Raw genomic sequence first — 22,690 nt, 5'->3', positions numbered from 1 at the left:
TGTCTGCACTGTGATGGGAAGGGGAAGAGTCCGAGCTGTGATGGGAAGGGGAAGAGTCCACGCTGTGATGGGAAGGGGAAGAGTCCGAGCTGTGATGGGAAGGGGAAGAGTCCACGCTGTGATGGGAAGGGGAAGAGTCCGCGCTGTGATGGGAAGGGGAAGAGTCCCCGCTGTGATGGGAAGGGGAAGTGTCTGCACTGTGATGGGAAGGGGAAGAGTCCACGCTGTGATGGGAAGGGGAAGAGTCCACGCTGTGATGGGAAGGGGAAGTGTCCGCACTGTGATGGGAAGGGGAAGTGTCTGCACTGTGATGGGAAGGGGAAGTGTCTGCACTGTAATGGGAAGGGGAAGTGTCTGCACTGTGATGGGAAGTGTCTGCACTGTGATGGGAAAGGGAAGTGTCCGTGGTGTGACGGGAAGGGGAAGTGTCCACGCTGCGATGGGAAGGGGAAGTGTCTGCGCTGTGATGGGAAGGGGAAGAGTCCGTGGTGTGATGGAAAGGGGAAGTGTCTGCGCTGTGATGGGAAGGGGAAGAGTCCGCACTGTGATGGGAAGGGGAAGTGTCTGCACTGTGATGGGAAGGGGAAGTGTCCGTGGTGGGAAGGGGAAGAGTCCATGGTGTGATGGGAAGGGGAAGTGTCTGCACTGTGATGGGAAGGGGAAGAGTCCGCACTGTGATGGGAAGGGGAAGTGTCTGCGCTGTGATGGGAAGGGGAAGTGTCCTCGCTGTGATGGGAAGGGGAAGAGTCCACGCTGTGATGGGAAGGGGAAGTGTCCGCACTGTGATGGGAAGGGGAAGAGTCCACGCTGTGATGGGAAGGGGAAGAGTCCACGCTGTGATGGGAAGGGGAAGAGTCCACGCTGTGATGGGAAGGGGAAGAGTCCGCGCTGTGATGGGAAGGGGAAGAGTCCGCGCTGTGATGGGAAGGGGAAGAGTCCGCGCTGTGATGGGAAGGGGAAGAGTCCACGCTGTGATGGGAAGGGGAAGAGTCCGCGCTGTGATGGGAAGGGGAAGTGTCTGCGCTGTGATGGGAAGGGGAAGTGTCTGCGCTGTGATGGGAAGGGGAAGTGTCTGCGCTGTGATGGGAAGGGGAAGTGTCCGTGGTGGGAAGGGGAAGAGTCCACGCTGTGATGGGAAGGGGAAGAGTCCGCGCTGTGATGGGAAGGGGAAGAGTCCACGCTGTGATGGGAAGGGGAAGTGTCCGTGGTGGGAAGGGGAAGAGTCCGCGCTGTGATGGGAAGGGGAAGAGTCCGCGCTGTGATGGGAAGGGGAAGAGTCCACGCTGTGATGGGAAGGGGAAGTGTCTGCGCTGTGATGGGAAGGGGAAGTGTCCGCACTGTGATGGGAGGGGGAAGTGTCCGCACTGTGATGGGAAGGGGAAGAGTCCACGCTGTGATGGGAAGGGGAAGAGTCCACGCTGTGATGGGAAGGGGAAGAGTACGCTGTGATGGGAAGGGGAAGAGTCCGAGCTGTGATGGGAAGGGGAAGAGTCCACGCTGTGATGGGAAGGGGAAGAGTCCGAGCTGTGATGGGAAGGGGAAGAGTCCGAGCTGTGATGGGAAGGGGAAGAGTCCACGCTGTGATGGGAAGGGGAAGAGTCCGCGCTGTGATGGGAAGGGGAAGAGTCCCCGCTGTGATGGGAAGGGGAAGTGTCTGCACTGTGATGGGCAGGGGAAGAGTCCACGCTGTGATGGGAAGGGGAAGAGTCCACGCTGTGATGGAAAGGGGAAGTGTCTGCGCTGTGATGGGAAGGGGAAGTGTCTGCACTGTGATGGGAAGGGGAAGAGTCCGCACTGTGATGGGAAGGGGAAGTGTCCGCACTGTGATGGGAGGGGGAAGTGTCCGCACTGTGATGGGAAGGGGAAGAGTCCACGCTGTGATGGGAAGGGGAAGAGTCCGCGCTGTGATGGGAAGGGGAAGAGTCCCCGCTGTGATGGGAAGGGTAAGTGTCTGCACTGTGATGGGAAGGGGAAGAGTCCACGCTGTGATGGGAAGGGGAAGAGTCCACGCTGTGATGGAAAGGGGAAGTGTCCGTGCTGTGATGGGAAGGGGAAGTGTCTGCACTGTGATGGGAAGGGGAAGAGTCCGCACTGTGATGGGAAAGGGAAGTGTCTGTGGTGTGACGGGAAGGGGAAGAGTCCACGCTGTGATGGGAAGGGGAAGTGTCTGCGCTGTGATGGGAAGGGGAAGAGTCCGTGGTGTGATGGAAAGGGGAAGTGTCTGTGCTGTGATGGGAAGGGGAAGTGTCTGCACAGTGACGGAAGGGGAAGTTTCCACGGGGTGTGATGGGAAGAGGAAGTGTCTGCACTGTGATGGGAAGGGGAAGTGTCTGCGCTGTGATGGGAAGGGGAAGAGTCCGTGGTGTGATGGAAAGGGGAAGTGTCTGCACTGTGATGGGAAGGGGAAGTGTCTGCACAGTGACGGAAGGGGAAGTTTCCACGGGGTGTGATGGGAAGGGGAAGTGTCTGCACTGTGATGGGAAGGGGAAGTGTCTGCACTGTGATGGGAAGGGGAAGTGTCCGCACTGTGATGGGAAGGGGAAGAGTCCGCACTGTGATGGGAAGGGGAAGTGTCTGCACTGTGATGGGAAGGGGAAGTGTCTGCACTGTGATGGGAAGGGGAAGTGTCTGCACTGTGATGGGAAGGGGAAGTGTCTGCACTGTGATGGGAAGGGGAAGAGTCCGCACTGTGATGGGAAGGGGAAGTGTCTGCACTGTGATGGGAAGGGGAAGTGTCTGCGCTGTGATGGGAAGGGGACGTGTCCGTGGTGTGATGGAAAGGGGTAGTGTCTGCGCTGTGATGGGAAGGGGAAGTGTCCACGCTGTGATGGGAAGGGGAAGTGTCTGCGCTGTGATGGGAAGGGGAAGAGTCTGTGGTGTGACTGGATGGGGAAGTGTCCGTGGTGTGACGGGAAGGGGAAGAGTCCGCACTGTGATGGGAAGGGGAAGTGTCCGCACTGTTATGGGAAGGGGAAGTGTCCGCACTGTGATGGGAAGGGGAAGTGTCCGCACTGTGACGGGAAGGGGAAGAGTCCGCGCTGTGACTGGAAGGGGAAGAGTCCGCCCTGTGATGGGAAGGGGAAGTGTCCGCACTGTGATGGGAAGGGGAAGAGTCCGCACTGTGATGGGAAGGGGAAGTGTCTGCACAGTGACGGAAGGGGAAGTGTCTGCACTGTGACGGAAGGGGAAGTGTCTGCGCTGCGATGGGAAGGGGAAGTGTCTGCACTGTGACGGAAGGGGAAGTGTCTGCGCTGCGATGGGAAGGGGAAGTGTCCACGCTGTGATGGGAAGGGGAAGTGTCTGCGCTGTGATGGGAAGGGGAAGAGTCTGTGGTGTGACTGGATGGGGAAGTGTCCGTGGTGTGACGGGAAGGGGAAGAGTCCGCACTGTGATGGGAAGGGGAAGTGTCCGCACTGTTATGGGAAGGGGAAGTGTCCGCACTGTGATGGGAAGGGGAAGTGTCCGCACTGTGACGGGAAGGGGAAGAGTCCGCGCTGTGACTGGAAGGGGAAGAGTCCGCCCTGTGATGGGAAGGGGAAGTGTCCGCACTGTGATGGGAAGGGGAAGAGTCCGCACTGTGATGGGAAGGGGAAGTGTCTGCACAGTGACGGAAGGGGAAGTGTCTGCACTGTGACGGAAGGGGAAGTGTCTGCGCTGCGATGGGAAGGGGAAGTGTCTGCACTGTGACGGAAGGGGAAGTGTCTGCGCTGCGATGGGAAGGGGAAGTGTCTGCGCTGCGATGGGAAGGGGAAGTGTCCGCGCTGTGATGGGAAGGGGAAGTGTCCGCCCTGTGATGGGAAGGGGAAGTGTCCGCACTGTGATGGGAAGGGGAAGAGTCCGCACTGTGATGGGAAGGGGAAGTGTCCGCACTGTGATGGGAAGGGGAAGTGTCCGCACTGTGATGGGAAGGGGAAGTGTCTGCACAGTGACGGAAGGGGAAGTTTCCACGGGGTGTGACGGGAAGGGGAAGTGTCTGCACTGTGATGGGAAGGGGAAGTGTCCGCACTGTGATGGGAAGGGGAAGAGTCTGCACAGTGACGGAAGGGGAAGTTTCCACGGGGTGTGATGGGAAGGGGAAGTGTCTGCACTGTGATGGGAAGGGGAAGTGTCTGCACTGTGATGGGAAGGGGAAGTGTCTGCACTGTGATGGGAAGGGGAAGTGTCTGCACAGTGACGGAAGGGGAAGTTTCCACGGGGTGTGATGGGAAGGGGAAGTGTCTGCACTGTGATGGGAAGGGGAAGTGTCTGCACTGTGATGGGAAGGAGAAGTGTCCGCACTGTGATGGGAAGGGGAAGAGTCCGCACTGTGATGGGAAGGGGAAGTGTCTGCACTGTGATGGGAAGGGGAAGTGTCTGCACAGTGACGGAAGGGGAAGTTTCCACGGGGTGTGATGGGAAGGGGAAGTGTCTGCACTGTGATGGGAAGGGGAAGTGTCTGCACTGTGATGGGAAGGAGAAGTGTCCGCACTGTGATGGGAAGGGGAAGAGTCCGCACTGTGATGGGAAGGGGAAGAGTCCGCACTGTGATGGGAAGGGGAAGTGTCTGCACTGTGATGGGAAGGGGAAGTGTCTGCGCTGTGATGGGAAGGGGAAGTGTCCGTGGTGTGATGGAAAGGGGTAGTGTCTGCGCTGTGATGAGAAGGGGAAGTGTCCACGCTGTGATGGGAAGGGGAAGTGTCTGCGCTGTGATGGGAAGGGGAAGAGTCTGCCCAGTGACGGAAGGGGAAGTGTCCACGGGGTGTGACAGGAAGGGGAAGAGTCTGCACAGTGACGGAAGGGGAAGTTTCCACGGAGTGTGATGGGAAGGGGAAGTGTCTGCACTGTGATGGGAAGGGGAAGTGTCCGCGCTGTGATGGGAAGGGGAAGAGTCCGCACTGTGATGGGAAGGGGAAGAGTCCGCACTGTGATGGGAAGGGGAAGTGTCTGCACTGTGATGGGAGGGGGAAGTGTCTGCACTGTGATGGGAAGGGGAAGTGTCTGCACTGTGATGGGAAGGGGAAGTGTCTGCACTGTGATGGGAGGGGGAAGTGTCTGCACTGTGATGGGAAGAGTCCGCGCTGTGATGGGAAGGGGAAGAGTCCGCGCTGTGATGGGAAGGGGAAGTGTCTGCACTGTGATGGGAAGGGGAAGAGTCCACGCTGTGATGGGAAGGGGAAGTGTCCGCGCTGTGATGGGAAGGGGAAGTGTCTGCGCTGTGATGGGAAGGGGAAGAGTCTGCACTGTGATGGGAAGGGGAAGTGTCTGCACGGTGATGGGAAGGGGAAGTGTCTGTGGTGTGACGGGAAGGGGAAGTGTCCGCGCTGTGACGGGAAGGGGAAGTGTCTGTGGTGTGACTGGATGGGGAAGTGTCCGTGGTGTGACGGGAAGGGGAAGAGTCCGCACTGTGATGGGAAGGGGAAGTGTCCGCACTGTGATGGGAAGGGGAAGTGTCCGCACTGTGATGGGAAGGGGAAGTGTCCGCACTGTGATGGGAAGGGGAAGTGTCCGCACTGTGATGGGAAGGGGAAGAGTCCACGCTGTGACTGGAAGGGGAAGAGTCCGCACTGTGATGGGAAGGGGAAGTGTCTGCGCTGTGATGGGAAGGGGAAGTGTCTGCGCTGTAATGGGAAGGGGAAGTGTTCGTGGTGTGATGGAAAGTGTCTGTGGTGTGATGGGAAGGGGAAGTGTCTGTGGTGTGATGGGAAGGGGAAGAGTCCACACTGTGACGGGAAGGGGAAGAGTCCGCACTGTGATGGGAAGGGGAAGTGTCCGTGGTGTGATGGGAAGGGGAAGTGTCTGTGGTGTGACTGGATGGGGAAGTGTCCGTGGTGTGATGGGAAGGGGAAGTGTCTGTGGTGTGATGGGAAGGGGAAGTGTCCGTGGTGTGATGGGAAGGGGAAGTGTCTGTGGTGTGATGGGAAGGGGAAGTGTCCGTGGTGTGATGGGAAGGGGAAGTGTCTGGTGTGACGGGAAGGGGAAGTGTCTGTGGTGTGAGGGGAAGGGGAAGAGTCTGCACTGTGATGGGAAGGGGTAGTGTCCGTGGTGTGATGGGAAGGGAAGTGTCTGTGGTGTGACGGGAAGGGGAAGTGTCCGTGCTGTGATGGGAAGGGGAAGTATCTGTGGTGTGATGGGAAGGGGAAGGGTCCACGCTGTGACGGGAAGGGGAAGTGTCCGCACTGTGATGGGAAGGGGAAGTGTCCACGCTGTGATGGGAAGGGGAAGTGTCTGCACTGTGATGGGAAGGGTCCGCACTGTGATGGGAAGGGGAAGAGTCCGCACTGTGATGGGAAGTGTCTGCGCTGTGATGGGAAGGGGAAGTGTCCGCACTGTGATGGGAAGGGGAAGTGTCCGCACTGTGATGGGAAGGGGAAGTGTCTGCACTGTGATGGGAAGGGGAAGTGTCTGTGGTGTGACGGGAAGGGGAAGTGTCCGCACTGTGATGGGAAGGGGAAGTGTCTGCGGTGTGACGGGAAGGGGAAGTGTCCGCGGTGTGACGGGAAGGGGAAGTGTCCGCGGTGTGACGGGAAGGGGAAGTGTCCGCACTGTGATGGGAAGGGGAAGTGTCCGCACTGTGATGGGAAGGGGAAGTGTCTGCACTGTGATGGGAAGGGGAAGAGTCCCCGCTGTGATGGGAAGGGGAAGTGTCTGCACTGTGATGGGAAGGGGAAGTGTCCGCGCTGTGATGGGAAGGGGAAGTGTCTGCACTGTGATGGGAAAGGGAAGTGTCTGTGGTGTGACGGGAAGGGGAAGAGTCCGCGCTGTGATGGGAAGTGTCCGCACTGTGATGGGAGGGGGAAGTGTCTGCACTGTGATGGGAAGGGGAAGAGTTCACGCTGTGATGGGAAGGGGAAGAGTCTGCGCTGTGATGGGAAGGGGAAGAGTCCGCGCTGTGATGGGAAGGGGAAGTGTCTGCGCTGTGATGGGAAGGGGAAGTGTCTGCGCTGTGATGGGAAGGGGAAGTGTCCGTGGTGGGAAGGGGAAGAGTCCACGCTGTGATGGGAAGGGGAAGAGTCCGCGCTGTGATGGGAAGGGGAAGAGTCCACGCTGTGATGGCAAGGGGAAGTGTCCGTGGTGGGAAGGGGAAGAGTCTGCGCTGTGATGGGAAGGGGAAGAGTCCGCGCTGTGATGGGAAGGGGAAGAGTCCACGCTGTGATGGGAAGGGGAAGTGTCTGCGCTGTGATGGGAAGGGGAAGTGTCTGCACTGTGATGGGAGGGGGAAGTGTCCGCAGTGTGATGGGAAGGGGAATGGGAAGGTGAAGAGTCCACGCTGTGATGGGAAGGGGAAGAGTACGCTGTGATGGGAAGGGGAAGAGTCCGAGCTGTGATGGGAAGGGGAAGAGTCCATGCTGTGATGGGAAGGGGAAGAGTCCGAGCTGTGATGGGAAGGGGAAGAGTCCACGCTGTGATGGGAAGGGGAAGAGTCCGCGCTGTGATGGGAAGGGGAAGAGTCCCCGCTGTGATGGGAAGGGGAAGTGTCTGCACTGTGATGGGAAGGGGAAGAGTCCACGCTGTGATGGGAAGGGGAAGAGTCCGCGCTGTGATGGGAAGGGGAAGAGTCCCCGCTGTGATGGGAAGGGGAAGTGTCTGCACTGTGATGGGAAGGGGAAGAGTCCACGCTGTGATGGGAAGGGGAAGAGTCCGAGCTGTGATGGGAAGGGGAAGAGTCCACGCTGTGATGGGAAGGGGAAGAGTCCGAGCTGTGATGGGAAGGGGAAGAGTCCACGCTGTGATGGGAAGGGGAAGAGTCCGAGCTGTGATGGGAAGGGGAAGAGTCCCCGCTGTGATGGGAAGGGGAAGTGTCTGCACTGTGATGGGAAGGGGAAGAGTCCACGCTGTGATGGGAAGGGGAAGTGTCCGCGCTGTGATGGGAAGGGGAAGTGTCTGCACTGTGATGGGAAAGGGAAGTGTCTGTGGTGTGATGGGAAGGGGAAGTGTCTGCACTGTAATGGGAAGGGGAAGTGTCTGCACTGTGATGGGAAGTGTCTGCACTGTGATGGGAAAGGGAAGTGTCTGTGGTGTGACGGGAAGGGGAAGTGTCCACGCTGCGATGGGAAGGGGAAGAGTCCACGCTGTGATGGGAAGGGGAAGAGTCCGCGCTGTGATGGGAAGGGGAAGAGTCCACGCTGTGATGGGAAGGGGAAGTGTCCGTGGTGGGAAGGGGAAGAGTCTGCGCTGTGATGGGAAGGGGAAGAGTCCGCGCTGTGATGGGAAGGGGAAGAGTCCACGCTGTGATGGGAAGGGGAAGTGTCTGCGCTGTGATGGGAAGGGGAAGTGTCTGCATTGTGATGGGAGGGGGAAGTGTCCGCACTGTGATGGGAAGGGGAAGAGTCCACGCTGTGATGGGAAGGGGAAGAGTCCACGCTGTGATGGGAAGGGGAAGAGTACGCTGTGATGGGAAGGGGAAGAGTCCGAGCTGTGATGGGAAGGGGAAGAGTCCACGCTGTGATGGGAAGGGGAAGAGTCCGAGCTGTGATGGGAAGGGGAAGAGTCCGAGCTGTGATGGGAAGGGGAAGAGTCCACGCTGTGATGGGAAGGGGAAGAGTCCGCGCTGTGATGGGAAGGGGAAGAGTCCCCGCTGTGATGGGAAGGGGAAGAGTCCACGCTGTGATGGGAAGGGGAAGAGTCCGAGCTGTGATGGGAAGGGGAAGAGTCCACGCTGTGATGGGAAGGGGAAGAGTCCGCGCTGTGATGGGAAGGGGAAGAGTCCCCGCTGTGATGGGAAGGGGAAGTGTCTGCACTGTGATGGGAAGGGGAAGAGTCCACGCTGTGATGGGAAGGGGAAGTGTCCGCGCTGTGATGGGAAGGGGAAGTGTCTGCACTGTGATGGGAAAGGGAAGTGTCTGTGGTGTGATGGGAAGGGGAAGTGTCTGCACTGTAATGGGAAGGGGAAGTGTCTGCACTGTGATGGGAAGTGTCTGCACTGTGATGGGAAAGGGAAGTGTCTGTGGTGTGACGGGAAGGGGAAGTGTCCACGCTGCGATGGGAAGGGGAAGAGTCCACGCTGTGATGGGAAGGGGAAGAGTCCGCGCTGTGATGGGAAGGGGAAGAGTCCACGCTGTGATGGGAAGGGGAAGTGTCCGTGGTGGGAAGGGGAAGAGTCTGCGCTGTGATGGGAAGGGGAAGAGTCCGCGCTGTGATGGGAAGGGGAAGAGTCCACGCTGTGATGGGAAGGGGAAGTGTCTGCGCTGTGATGGGAAGGGGAAGTGTCTGCATTGTGATGGGAGGGGGAAGTGTCCGCACTGTGATGGGAAGGGGAAGAGTCCACGCTGTGATGGGAAGGGGAAGAGTCCACGCTGTGATGGGAAGGGGAAGAGTACGCTGTGATGGGAAGGGGAAGAGTCCGAGCTGTGATGGGAAGGGGAAGAGTCCACGCTGTGATGGGAAGGGGAAGAGTCCGAGCTGTGATGGGAAGGGGAAGAGTCCGAGCTGTGATGGGAAGGGGAAGAGTCCACGCTGTGATGGGAAGGGGAAGAGTCCGCGCTGTGATGGGAAGGGGAAGAGTCCCCGCTGTGATGGGAAGGGGAAGAGTACGCTGTGATGGGAAGGGGAAGAGTCCGAGCTGTGATGGGAAGGGGAAGAGTCCACGCTGTGATGGGAAGGGGAAGAGTCCGAGCTGTGATGGGAAGGGGAAGAGTCCGAGCTGTGATGGGAAGGGGAAGAGTCCACGCTGTGATGGGAAGGGGAAGTGTCTGCACTGTGATGGGAAGGGGAAGAGTCCACGCTGTGATGGGAAGGGGAAGAGTCCGAGCTGTGATGGGAAGGGGAAGAGTCCACGCTGTGATGGGAAGGGGAAGAGTCCGAGCTGTGATGGGAAGGGGAAGAGTCCACGCTGTGATGGGAAGGGGAAGAGTCCGCGCTGTGATGGGAAGGGGAAGAGTCCCCGCTGTGATGGGAAGGGGAAGTGTCTGCACTGTGATGGGAAGGGGAAGAGTCCACGCTGTGATGGGAAGGGGAAGAGTCCACGCTGTGATGGGAAGGGGAAGTGTCCGCACTGTGATGGGAAGGGGAAGTGTCTGCACTGTGATGGGAAGGGGAAGTGTCTGCACTGTAATGGGAAGGGGAAGTGTCTGCACTGTGATGGGAAGTGTCTGCACTGTGATGGGAAAGGGAAGTGTCTGTGGTGTGACGGGAAGGGGAAGTGTCCACGCTGCGATGGGAAGGGGAAGTGTCTGCGCTGTGATGGGAAGGGGAAGAGTCCGTGGTGTGATGGAAAGGGGAAGTGTCTGCGCTGTGATGGGAAGGGGAAGAGTCCGCACTGTGATGGGAAGGGGAAGTGTCTGCACTGTGATGGGAAGGGGAAGTGTCCGTGGTGGGAAGGGGAAGAGTCCATGGTGTGATGGGAAGGGGAAGTGTCTGCACTGTGATGGGAAGGGGAAGAGTCCGCACTGTGATGGGAAGGGGAAGTGTCTGCGCTGTGATGGGAAGGGGAAGTGTCCTCGCTGTGATGGGAAGGGGAAGAGTCCACGCTGTGATGGGAAGGGGAAGTGTCCGCACTGTGATGGGAAGGGGAAGAGTCCACGCTGTGATGGGAAGGGGAAGAGTCCACGCTGTGATGGGAAGGGGAAGAGTCCGCGCTGTGATGGGAAGGGGAAGAGTCCGCGCTGTGATGGGAAGGGGAAGAGTCCGCGCTGTGATGGGAAGGGGAAGAGTCTGCGCTGTGATGGGAAGGGGAAGAGTCCACGCTGTGATGGGAAGGGGAAGAGTCCGCGCTGTGATGGGAAGGGGAAGTGTCTGCGCAGTGATGGGAAGGGGAAGTGTCTGCGCTGTGATGGGAAGGGGAAGTGTCTGCGCTGTGATGGGAAGGGGAAGTGTCCGTGGTGGGAAGGGGAAGAGTCCACGCTGTGATGGGAAGGGGAAGAGTCCGCGCTGTGATGGGAAGGGGAAGAGTCCACGCTGTGATGGGAAGGGGAAGTGTCCGTGGTGGGAAGGGGAAGAGTCTGCGCTGTGATGGGAAGGGGAAGAGTCCGCGCTGTGATGGGAAGGGGAAGAGTCCACGCTGTGATGGGAAGGGGAAGTGTCTGCGCTGTGATGGGAAGGGGAAGTGTCTGCACTGTGATGGGAGGGGGAAGTGTCCGCACTGTGATGGGAAGGGGAAGAGTCCACGCTGTGATGGGAAGGGGAAGAGTCCACTCTGTGATGGGAAGGGGAAGAGTACGCTGTGATGGGAAGGGGAAGAGTCCGAGCTGTGATGGGAAGGGGAAGAGTCCACGCTGTGATGGGAAGGGGAAGAGTCCGAGCTGTGATGGGAAGGGGAAGAGTCCGAGCTGTGATGGGAAGGGGAAGAGTCCACGCTGTGATGGGAAGGGGAAGAGTCCGCGCTGTGATGGGAAGGGGAAGAGTCCCCGCTGTGATGGGAAGGGGAAGTGTCTGCACTGTGATGGGCAGGGGAAGAGTCCACGCTGTGATGGGAAGGGGAAGAGTCCACGCTGTGATGGAAAGGGGAAGTGTCTGCGCTGTGATGGGAAGGGGAAGTGTCTGCACTGTGATGGGAAGGGGAAGTGTCTGCACTGTGATGGGAAGGGGAAGTGTCCGCACTGTGATGGGAGGGGGAAGTGTCCGCACTGTGATGGGAAGGGGAAGAGTCCACGCTGTGATGGGAAGGGGAAGAGTCCGCGCTGTGATGGGAAGGGGAAGAGTCCCCGCTGTGATGGGAAGGGTAAGTGTCTGCACTGTGATGGGAAGGGGAAGAGTCCACGCTGTGATGGGAAGGGGAAGAGTCCACGCTGTGATGGAAAGGGGAAGTGTCCGCGCTGTGATGGGAAGGGGAAGTGTCTGCACTGTGATGGGAAGGGGAAGAGTCCGCACTGTGATGGGAAAGGGAAGTGTCTGTGGTGTGACGGGAAGGGGAAGAGTCCACGCTGTGATGGGAAGGGGAAGTGTCTGCGCTGTGATGGGAAGGGGAAGAGTCCGTGGTGTGATGGAAAGGGGAAGTGTCTGTGCTGTGATGGGAAGGGGAAGAGTCTGCACTGTGACGGGAAGGGGAAGTGTCCGTGGTGTGACGGGAAGGGGAAGAGTCCGTGGTGTGATGGGAAGGGGAAGAGTCCGTGGTGTGATGGGAAGGGGAAGAGTCCATGGTGTGATGGGAAGGGGAAGTGTCCACGCTGTGATGGGAAGGGGAAGAGTCCACGCTGTGATGGGAAGGGGAAGTGTCTGCACTGTGATGGGAAGGGGAAGAGTCCACGCTGTGATGGGAAGGGGAAGTGTCTGCGCTGTGATGGGAAGGGGAAGTGTCTGCACTGTGATGGGAAGGGGAAGTGTCTGCACTGTGATGGGAAGGGGAAGAGTCCACGCTATGATGGGAAGGGGAAGTGTCCGATCTGTGATGGGAAGGGGAAGAGTCCACGCTGTGATGGGAAGGGGAAGTGTCTGCGCTGTGATGGGAAGGGGAAGTGTCTGCGCTGTGATGGGAAGGGGAAGAGTCCACGCTGTGATGGGAAGGGGAAGAGTCCGAGCTGTGATGGGAAGGGGAAGAGTCCACGCTGTGATGGGAAGGGGAAGAGTCCGAGCTGTGATGGGAAGGGGAAGAGTCCCCGCTGTGATGGGAAGGGGAAGTGTCTGCACTGTGATGGGAAGGGGAAGAGTCCACGCTGTGATGGGAAGGGGAAGTGTCCGCGCTGTGATGGGAAGGGGAAGTGTCTGCACTGTGATGGGAAAGGGAAGTGTCTGTGGTGTGATGGGAAGGGGAAGTGTCTGCACTGTAATGGGAAGGGGAAGTGTCTGCACTGTGATGGGAAGTGTCTGCACTGTGATGGGAAAGGGAAGTGTCTGTGGTGTGACGGGAAGGGGAAGTGTCCACGCTGCGATGGGAAGGGGAAGAGTCCACGCTGTGATGGGAAGGGGAAGAGTCCGCGCTGTGATGGGAAGGGGAAGAGTCCACGCTGTGATGGGAAGGGGAAGTGTCCGTGGTGGGAAGGGGAAGAGTCTGCGCTGTGATGGGAAGGGGAAGAGTCCGCGCTGTGATGGGAAGGGGAAGAGTCCACGCTGTGATGGGAAGGGGAAGTGTCTGCGCTGTGATGGGAAGGGGAAGTGTCTGCATTGTGATGGGAGGGGGAAGTGTCCGCACTGTGATGGGAAGGGGAAGAGTCCACGCTGTGATGGGAAGGGGAAGAGTCCACGCTGTGATGGGAAGGGGAAGAGTACGCTGTGATGGGAAGGGGAAGAGTCCGAGCTGTGATGGGAAGGGGAAGAGTCCACGCTGTGATGGGAAGGGGAAGAGTCCGAGCTGTGATGGGAAGGGGAAGAGTCCGAGCTGTGATGGGAAGGGGAAGAGTCCACGCTGTGATGGGAAGGGGAAGAGTCCGCGCTGTGATGGGAAGGGGAAGAGTCCCCGCTGTGATGGGAAGGGGAAGAGTCCACGCTGTGATGGGAAGGGGAAGAGTCCGAGCTGTGATGGGAAGGGGAAGAGTCCACGCTGTGATGGGAAGGGGAAGAGTCCGCGCTGTGATGGGAAGGGGAAGAGTCCCCGCTGTGATGGGAAGGGGAAGTGTCTGCACTGTGATGGGAAGGGGAAGAGTCCACGCTGTGATGGGAAGGGGAAGTGTCCGCGCTGTGATGGGAAGGGGAAGTGTCTGCACTGTGATGGGAAAGGGAAGTGTCTGTGGTGTGATGGGAAGGGGAAGTGTCTGCACTGTAATGGGAAGGGGAAGTGTCTGCACTGTGATGGGAAGTGTCTGCACTGTGATGGGAAAGGGAAGTGTCTGTGGTGTGACGGGAAGGGGAAGTGTCCACGCTGCGATGGGAAGGGGAAGAGTCCACGCTGTGATGGGAAGGGGAAGAGTCCGCGCTGTGATGGGAAGGGGAAGAGTCCACGCTGTGATGGGAAGGGGAAGTGTCCGTGGTGGGAAGGGGAAGAGTCTGCGCTGTGATGGGAAGGGGAAGAGTCCGCGCTGTGATGGGAAGGGGAAGAGTCCACGCTGTGATGGGAAGGGGAAGTGTCTGCGCTGTGATGGGAAGGGGAAGTGTCTGCATTGTGATGGGAGGGGGAAGTGTCCGCACTGTGATGGGAAGGGGAAGAGTCCACGCTGTGATGGGAAGGGGAAGAGTCCACGCTGTGATGGGAAGGGGAAGAGTACGCTGTGATGGGAAGGGGAAGAGTCCGAGCTGTGATGGGAAGGGGAAGAGTCCACGCTGTGATGGGAAGGGGAAGAGTCCGAGCTGTGATGGGAAGGGGAAGAGTCCGAGCTGTGATGGGAAGGGGAAGAGTCCACGCTGTGATGGGAAGGGGAAGAGTCCGCGCTGTGATGGGAAGGGGAAGAGTCCCCGCTGTGATGGGAAGGGGAAGAGTACGCTGTGATGGGAAGGGGAAGAGTCCGAGCTGTGATGGGAAGGGGAAGAGTCCACGCTGTGATGGGAAGGGGAAGAGTCCGAGCTGTGATGGGAAGGGGAAGAGTCCGAGCTGTGATGGGAAGGGGAAGAGTCCACGCTGTGATGGGAAGGGGAAGTGTCTGCACTGTGATGGGAAGGGGAAGAGTCCACGCTGTGATGGGAAGGGGAAGAGTCCGAGCTGTGATGGGAAGGGGAAGAGTCCACGCTGTGATGGGAAGGGGAAGAGTCCGAGCTGTGATGGGAAGGGGAAGAGTCCACGCTGTGATGGGAAGGGGAAGAGTCCGCGCTGTGATGGGAAGGGGAAGAGTCCCCGCTGTGATGGGAAGGGGAAGTGTCTGCACTGTGATGGGAAGGGGAAGAGTCCACGCTGTGATGGGAAGGGGAAGAGTCCACGCTGTGATGGGAAGGGGAAGTGTCCGCACTGTGATGGGAAGGGGAAGTGTCTGCACTGTGATGGGAAGGGGAAGTGTCTGCACTGTAATGGGAAGGGGAAGTGTCTGCACTGTGATGGGAAGTGTCTGCACTGTGATGGGAAAGGGAAGTGTCTGTGGTGTGACGGGAAGGGGAAGTGTCCACGCTGCGATGGGAAGGGGAAGTGTCTGCGCTGTGATGGGAAGGGGAAGAGTCCGTGGTGTGATGGAAAGGGGAAGTGTCTGCGCTGTGATGGGAAGGGGAAGAGTCCGCACTGTGATGGGAAGGGGAAGTGTCTGCACTGTGATGGGAAGGGGAAGTGTCCGTGGTGGGAAGGGGAAGAGTCCATGGTGTGATGGGAAGGGGAAGTGTCTGCACTGTGATGGGAAGGGGAAGAGTCCGCACTGTGATGGGAAGGGGAAGTGTCTGCGCTGTGATGGGAAGGGGAAGTGTCCTCGCTGTGATGGGAAGGGGAAGAGTCCACGCTGTGATGGGAAGGGGAAGTGTCCGCACTGTGATGGGAAGGGGAAGAGTCCACGCTGTGATGGGAAGGGGAAGAGTCCACGCTGTGATGGGAAGGGGAAGAGTCCGCGCTGTGATGGGAAGGGGAAGAGTCCGCGCTGTGATGGGAAGGGGAAGAGTCCGCGCTGTGATGGGAAGGGGAAGAGTCTGCGCTGTGATGGGAAGGGGAAGAGTCCACGCTGTGATGGGAAGGGGAAGAGTCCGCGCTGTGATGGGAAGGGGAAGTGTCTGCGCAGTGATGGGAAGGGGAAGTGTCTGCGCTGTGATGGGAAGGGGAAGTGTCTGCGCTGTGATGGGAAGGGGAAGTGTCCGTGGTGGGAAGGGGAAGAGTCCACGCTGTGATGGGAAGGGGAAGAGTCCGCGCTGTGATGGGAAGGGGAAGAGTCCACGCTGTGATGGGAAGGGGAAGTGTCCGTGGTGGGAAGGGGAAGAGTCTGCGCTGTGATGGGAAGGGGAAGAGTCCGCGCTGTGATGGGAAGGGGAAGAGTCCACGCTGTGATGGGAAGGGGAAGTGTCTGCGCTGTGATGGGAAGGGGAAGTGTCTGCACTGTGATGGGAGGGGGAAGTGTCCGCACTGTGATGGGAAGGGGAAGAGTCCACGCTGTGATGGGAAGGGGAAGAGTCCACTCTGTGATGGGAAGGGGAAGAGTACGCTGTGATGGGAAGGGGAAGAGTCCGAGCTGTGATGGGAAGGGGAAGAGTCCACGCTGTGATGGGAAGGGGAAGAGTCCGAGCTGTGATGGGAAGGGGAAGAGTCCGAGCTGTGATGGGAAGGGGAAGAGTCCACGCTGTGATGGGAAGGGGAAGAGTCCGCGCTGTGATGGGAAGGGGAAGAGTCCCCGCTGTGATGGGAAGGGGAAGTGTCTGCACTGTGATGGGCAGGGGAAGAGTCCACGCTGTGATGGGAAGGGGAAGAGTCCACGCTGTGATGGAAAGGGGAAGTGTCTGCGCTGTGATGGGAAGGGGAAGTGTCTGCACTGTGATGGGAAGGGGAAGTGTCTGCACTGTGATGGGAAGGGGAAGTGTCCGCACTGTGATGGGAGGGGGAAGTGTCCGCACTGTGATGGGAAGGGGAAGAGTCCACGCTGTGATGGGAAGGGGAAGAGTCCGCGCTGTGATGGGAAGGGGAAGAGTCCCCGCTGTGATGGGAAGGGTAAGTGTCTGCACTGTGATGGGAAGGGGAAGAGTCCACGCTGTGATGGGAAGGGGAAGAGTCCACGCTGTGATGGAAAGGGGAAGTGTCCGCGCTGTGATGGGAAGGGGAAGTGTCTGCACTGTGATGGGAAGGGGAAGAGTCCGCACTGTGATGGGAAAGGGAAGTGTCTGTGGTGTGACGGGAAGGGGAAGAGTCCACGCTGTGATGGGAAGGGGAAGTGTCTGCGCTGTGATGGGAAGGGGAAGAGTCCGTGGTGTGATGGAAAGGGGAAGTGTCTGTGCTGTGATGGGAAGGGGAAGAGTCTGCACTGTGACGGGAAGGGGAAGTGTCCGTGGTGTGACGGGAAGGGGAAGAGTCCGTGGTGTGATGGGAAGGGGAAGAGTCCGTGGTGTGATGGGAAGGGGAAGAGTCCATGGTGTGATGGGAAGGGGAAGTGTCCACGCTGTGATGGGAAGGGGAAGAGTCCACGCTGTGATGGGAAGGGGAAGTGTCTGCACTGTGATGGGAAGGGGAAGAGTCCACGCTGTGATGGGAAGGGGAAGTGTCTGCGCTGTGATGGGAAGGGGAAGTGTCTGCACTGTGATGGGAAGGGGAAGTGTCTGCACTGTGATGGGAAGGGGAAGAGTCCACGCTATGATGGGAAGGGGAAGTGTCCGATCTGTGATGGGAAGGGGAAGAGTCCACGCTGTGATGGGAAGGGGAAGTGTCTGCGCTGTGATGGGAAGGGGAAGTGTCTGCGCTGTGATGGGAAGGGGAAGAGTCCACGCTGTGATGGGAAGGGGAAGAGTCCACGCTGTGATGGGAAGGGGAAGTGTCCACGCTGTGATGGGAAGGGGAAGAGTCCGCGCTGTGATGGGAAGGGGAAGAGTCCACGCTGTGATGGGAAGGGGAAGTGTCCACGCTGTGATGGGAAGGGGAAGAGTCCGCGCTGTGATGGGAAGGGTCTGCGCTGTGATGGGAAGGGGAAGTGTCTGCGCTGTGATGGGAAGGGGAAGAGTCCACGCTGTGATGGGAAGGGGAAGAGTCCACGCTGTGATGGGAAGGGGAAGAGTCCACGCTGTGATGGGAAGGGGAAGAGTCCACGCTGTGATGGGAAGGGGAAGTGTCCACGCTGTGATGGGAAGGGGAAGAGTCCGCGCTGTGATGGGAAGGGGAAGAGTCCGAGCTGTGATGGGAAGGGTCCGCGCTGTGATGGGAAGGGGAAGTGTCTGCGCTGTGATGGGAAGGGGAAGAGTCCGAGCTGTGATGGGAAGGGTCTGCACTGTGATGGGAGGGGGAAGAGTCCGCGCTGTGATGGGAAGGGGAAGAGTCCACGCTGTGATGGGAAGGGAAGAGTCCACGCTGTGATGGGAAGGGTCTGCGCTGTGATGGGAAGGGGAAGAGTCCGCGCTGTGATGGGAAGGGGAAGAGTCCGCGCTGTGATTACCGTGGTCTTCTCCAGGCAGTGCAGTAGGTGGTGATGCTGCAGCTCAAACGTAGAACGATTCTTCACACACAGAGCGTGAGCCTCACTGTCCTCCTGCACAGCAACACACACATCAACACAACACAGCAACACACACACAGAGCGTGAGCCTCACTGTCCTCCTGCACAGCAACACACACACATCAAAACAACACAGCAACACAATACAGCAACGCAACACAGCAACACACACACACAGCGTGAGCCTCACTGTCCTCCTGCACAGCAACACACACATCAACACAACACAGCAACACACACACAGCGTGAGCCTCACTGTCCTCCTGCACAGCAACACACACACATCAACACAACACAGCAACACACACACAGAGCGTGAGCCTCACTGTCCTCCTGCACAGCAACACACACATCAACACAACACACATCAAAACAACACAGCAACACAATACAGCAACGCAACACAGCAACACACACACACAGCGTGAGCCTCACTGTCCTCCTGCACAGCAACACACACACATCAACACAACACAGCAACGCAACACAGCAACACACACACAGAGCGTGAGCCTCACTGTCCTCCTGCACAGCAACACACACACATCAACACAACACAGCAACACACACACAGAGCGTGAGCCTCACTGTCCTCCTGCACAGCAACACACACACATCAAAACAACACAGCAACACAATACAGCAACGCAACACAGCAACACACACACACAGCGTGAGCCTCACTGTCCTCCTGCACAGCAACACACACACATCAACACAACACAGCAACACACACCCAGAGCGTGAGCCTCACTGTCCTCCTGCACAGCAACACACACACATCAACACAACACAGCAACACACACACAGAGCGTGAGCCTCACTGTCCTCCTGCACAGCAGCACACACACATCAAAACAACACAGCAACGCAACACAGCAACACACACACACAGCGTGAGCCTCACTGTCCTCCTGCACAGCAACACACACACATCAACACAACACAGCAACACACACACAGAGCGTGAGCCTCACTGTCCTCCTGCACAGCAACACACACACATCAAAACAACACAGCAACACAATACAGCAACGCAACACAGCAACACACACACACAGCGTGAGCCTCACTGTCCTCCTGCACAGCAACACACACACATCAACACAACACAGCAACACACACACAGAGCGTGAGCCTCACTGTCCTCCTGCACAGCAACACACACACATCAAAACAACACAGCAACACAATACAGCAACGCAACACAGCAACACACACACACAGCGTGAGCCTCACTGTCCTCCTGCACAGCAACACACACACATCAACACAACACAGCAACACACACCCAGAGCGTGAGCCTCACTGTCCTCCTGCACAGCAACACACACACATCAACACAACACAGCAACACACACCCAGAGCGTGAGCCTCACTGTCCTCCTGCACAGCAACACACACACATCAACACAACACAGCAACGCAACACAGCAACACACACACAGAGCGTGAGCCTCACTGTCCTCCTGCACAGCAACACACACACATCAACACAACACAGCAACACACACACAGAGCGTGAGCCTCACTGTCCTCCTGCACAGCAACACACACACATCAAAACAACACAGCAACACAATACAGCAACGCAACACAGCAACACACACACACAGCGTGAGCCTCACTGTCCTCCTGCACAGCAACACACACACATCAACACAACACAGCAACACACACACAGAGAGTGAGCCTCACTGTCCTCCTGCACAGCAACACACACACATCAAAACAACACAGCAACACAATACAGCAACGCAACACAGCAACACACACACACAGCGTGAGCCTCACTGTCCTCCTGCACAGCAACACACACACATCAACACAACACAGGAACACACACCCAGAGCGTGAGCCTCACTGTCCTCCTGCACAGCAACACACACACATCAACACAACACAGCAACACACACACACATCAACACAACACAGCAACACAACACACAGAGCGTGAGCCTCACTGTCCTCCTGCACAGCAACACACACATCAACACAACACACATCAACACAGCAACACACAGAGCGTGAGCCTCACTGTCCTCCTGCACAGCAACACACACACATAAACACAACACACATCAACACAGCAACACACAGAGCGTGAGCCTCACTGTCCTCCTGCACAGCAACACACACACACATCAACACAACACAGCAACACACACACAGAGCATGAGCTTCACTGTCCTCCTGCACAGCAACACACACACACATCAACACAACACAGCAACACACACACAGAGCATGAGCTTCACTGTCCTCCTACACAGCAACACACACACAGCAACGCACATACATCAACGCAACACACATACATCAACACAACACACAGCAACGCACATACATCAACGCAACACACATACATCAACGACACACATACATCAACACAGCAACACACAGAGCATGAGCTTCACTGTCCTCCTGCACAGCAACACACACACAGCAACACACACACATACATCAACACACATACATCAACACACATACATCAACACACATACATCAACACACATACATCAACACAACACAGCAACGCACATACATCAACGCACATACATCAACGCAACACACACCAACGCAACACACACCAACGCAACACACATACAGCAACACACATACAGCAACACACATACAGCAACACAACACAGCAACACACACCACCACAAGTACACACACACCAGCACAAGAGGCACACACACACCAGCACAAGAGGCACACACACACCAGCCTTCCACATTTTCCCCCCTCACCTCCAGCCCCTGTTCTCCCCCCTCACCTCCAGTCCCCCGTTCTCCCCCCTCACCTCCAGCACCGTTTTCCCCCCTCACCTCCAGCCCCCCGTTCTCCCACCTCACCTCCAGCCCCCCGTTCTCCCACCTCACCTCCAGCCCCCCGTTCTCCCCCCTCACCTCCAGCCCCCCGTTCTCCCTCCTCACCTCCAGCCCCCGTTCTCCACCCTCACCTCCAGTCCCCCGTTCTCCACCCTCACCTCCAGCCCCCCGTTCTCCCCCCTCACCTCCAGCTCCCGTTCTCCCCCCTCACCTCCAGCCCCCCGTTCTCCCCCCTCACCTCCAGCTCCCGTTCTCTCCCTCACCTCCAGCCCCCGTTCTCCCCCCTCACCTCCAGCCCCCGTTCTCCACCCTCACCTCCAGCCCCCCGTTCTCCACCCTCACCTCCAGCCCCCCGTTCTCCAGCCCCCTGTTCTCCCCCCTCATCTCCAGCCCCCGTTCTCCACCCTCACCTCCAGCCCCTGTTCTCCCCCCTCGCCTCCAGCCCCCCGTTCTCCCCCCTCACCTCCAGCCCCCGTTGTCCCCCCTCACCTCCAGCCCCCGTTCTCCTCCCTCACCTCCAGCCCCCGTTCTCCCCCCTCCCCTCCAGCCCCCCGTTCTCCCCATCACCTTCAGCCCCCGTTCTCCTCCCTCACCTCCAGCCCCCGTTCTCCCCATCACCTCCAGCCCCCCGTTCTCCCCCTCACCTCCAGCCCCCGTTCTCCCCATCACCTCCAGTCCCCCGTTCTCCCCCTCACCTCCAGCCCCCCGTTCTCCCCCTCACCTCACCTCCAGCCCCCTCATTCTCCCCCCTCACCTCCAGCCCCTCATTCTCCCTCCTCACCTCCAGCCCCCTCATTGCCCCCCTCACTTCCAGGCCCCCGTTCTTCCCATAGCCCCCTGTTCTCCCCCCTCACCTCAAGCCCCCTCATTCCCCCCCCCTCACCTCCAGCCCCCCGTTCTTCCCATAGCCCTCTCATTCCCCCCCTCACCTCCGGCCCTCGTTCGCCCCCCTCACCTCCAGCCCCCCTCACCTCCAGCCCCCTCATTCCCCCCCTCACCTCCGGCCCCCCGTTCTCCCCCCTCACACCAGCCCCCCTCACCTCCAGCCCCCCGTTCTTCCCATAGCCCCCTCATTCCCCCCCTCACCTCCGGCCCCTCGTTCTCCCCCCTCACCTCCAGCCCCCCTCACCTCCAGCCCCCCTTACCTCCAGCCCCCCTCACCTCCAGCCCCCCTCACCTCCAGCCCCCTCATTCTCCCCATCACCTCCAGCCCCCCATCCTCCCCCCTTACCTCCAGCCCCCCTCACCTTCAGCCCCCCCATTGCCCCCCTCACCTCCAGCCCCCCGTTCTCCCCCTCACCTCCAGCCCCCCGCTTTCCTTGTAGCGCAGGAACGCGTTGGTCGTGGTGCTCTTTGCCAGTCTGATCCGAGCCAGGCGAATCTTCTGCAGAAATCATACACCCCCAATCAGGAGACATTGGGGGGCACAGGGAGTCACAGAGCGGGGGGCACAGGGAGTCACAGAGCGGGGGGCACAGGGAGTCACAGAGCGGGGGGCACAGGGAGTCACAGAGCGGGGGGCACAGGGAGGCACAGAGCGGGGGCGCAGGGAGGCACAGAGCGGGGGGCACAGGGAGTCACAGAGCGGGGGGCACAGGGAGTCACAGAGCGGGGGGCGCAGGGAGTCACAGAGCGGGGGGCGCAGGGAGTCACAGAGCGCGGGGCGCAGGGAGTCACAGAGCGGGGGGCAAAGGGAGTCACAGAGCGGGAGGCACAGGGAGTCACAGAGCGGGGGGCGCAGGGAGTCACAGAGCGGGGGGCGCAGGGAGTCACAGAGAGAGGGCACAGGGAGTCACAGAGCGGGGGGCGCAGGGAGGCACAGAGCGGGGGGCACAGGGAGTCACAGAGCGGGGGGCACAGGGAGTCACAGAGCGGGGAGCACAGGGAGTCACAGAGCGGGGGGCACAAGGAGTCACAGAGCGGGGGGCACAGGGAGTCACAGAGCGGGGGGCACAGGGAGTCACAGAGCGGGGGCGC

The 22,690-nt window shown here is 58.9% G+C and overlaps 1 protein-coding gene across 1 annotated transcript in view; it reads right to left on the bottom strand.

Moving 5' to 3' along the window:
- KCND1 (potassium voltage-gated channel subfamily D member 1) overlaps window positions 1–22,690 on the bottom strand; it is a 65,210-nt gene that overhangs the window by 13,742 nt on the left and 28,778 nt on the right. Inside the window, exons 3-4 of the mRNA XM_075578298.1 lie at window positions 22,014–22,097; window positions 17,820–17,912 (exon numbers count right to left, since the gene is read on the bottom strand). Coding sequence (XP_075434413.1) covers window positions 17,820–17,912; window positions 22,014–22,097 — 177 coding nt within the window. The remainder of the gene's footprint in view (window positions 1–17,819; window positions 17,913–22,013; window positions 22,098–22,690) is intronic.

Source organism: Ascaphus truei, chromosome 21 (assembly GCF_040206685.1).
Source record: "Ascaphus truei isolate aAscTru1 chromosome 21, aAscTru1.hap1, whole genome shotgun sequence".
Classification (NCBI taxonomy): Eukaryota; Metazoa; Chordata; class Amphibia; order Anura; family Ascaphidae; genus Ascaphus; species Ascaphus truei.
The sequence above is the reverse complement of the archived record's forward strand: the minus strand, read 5'-3'. Positions and strand labels throughout refer to the sequence as shown.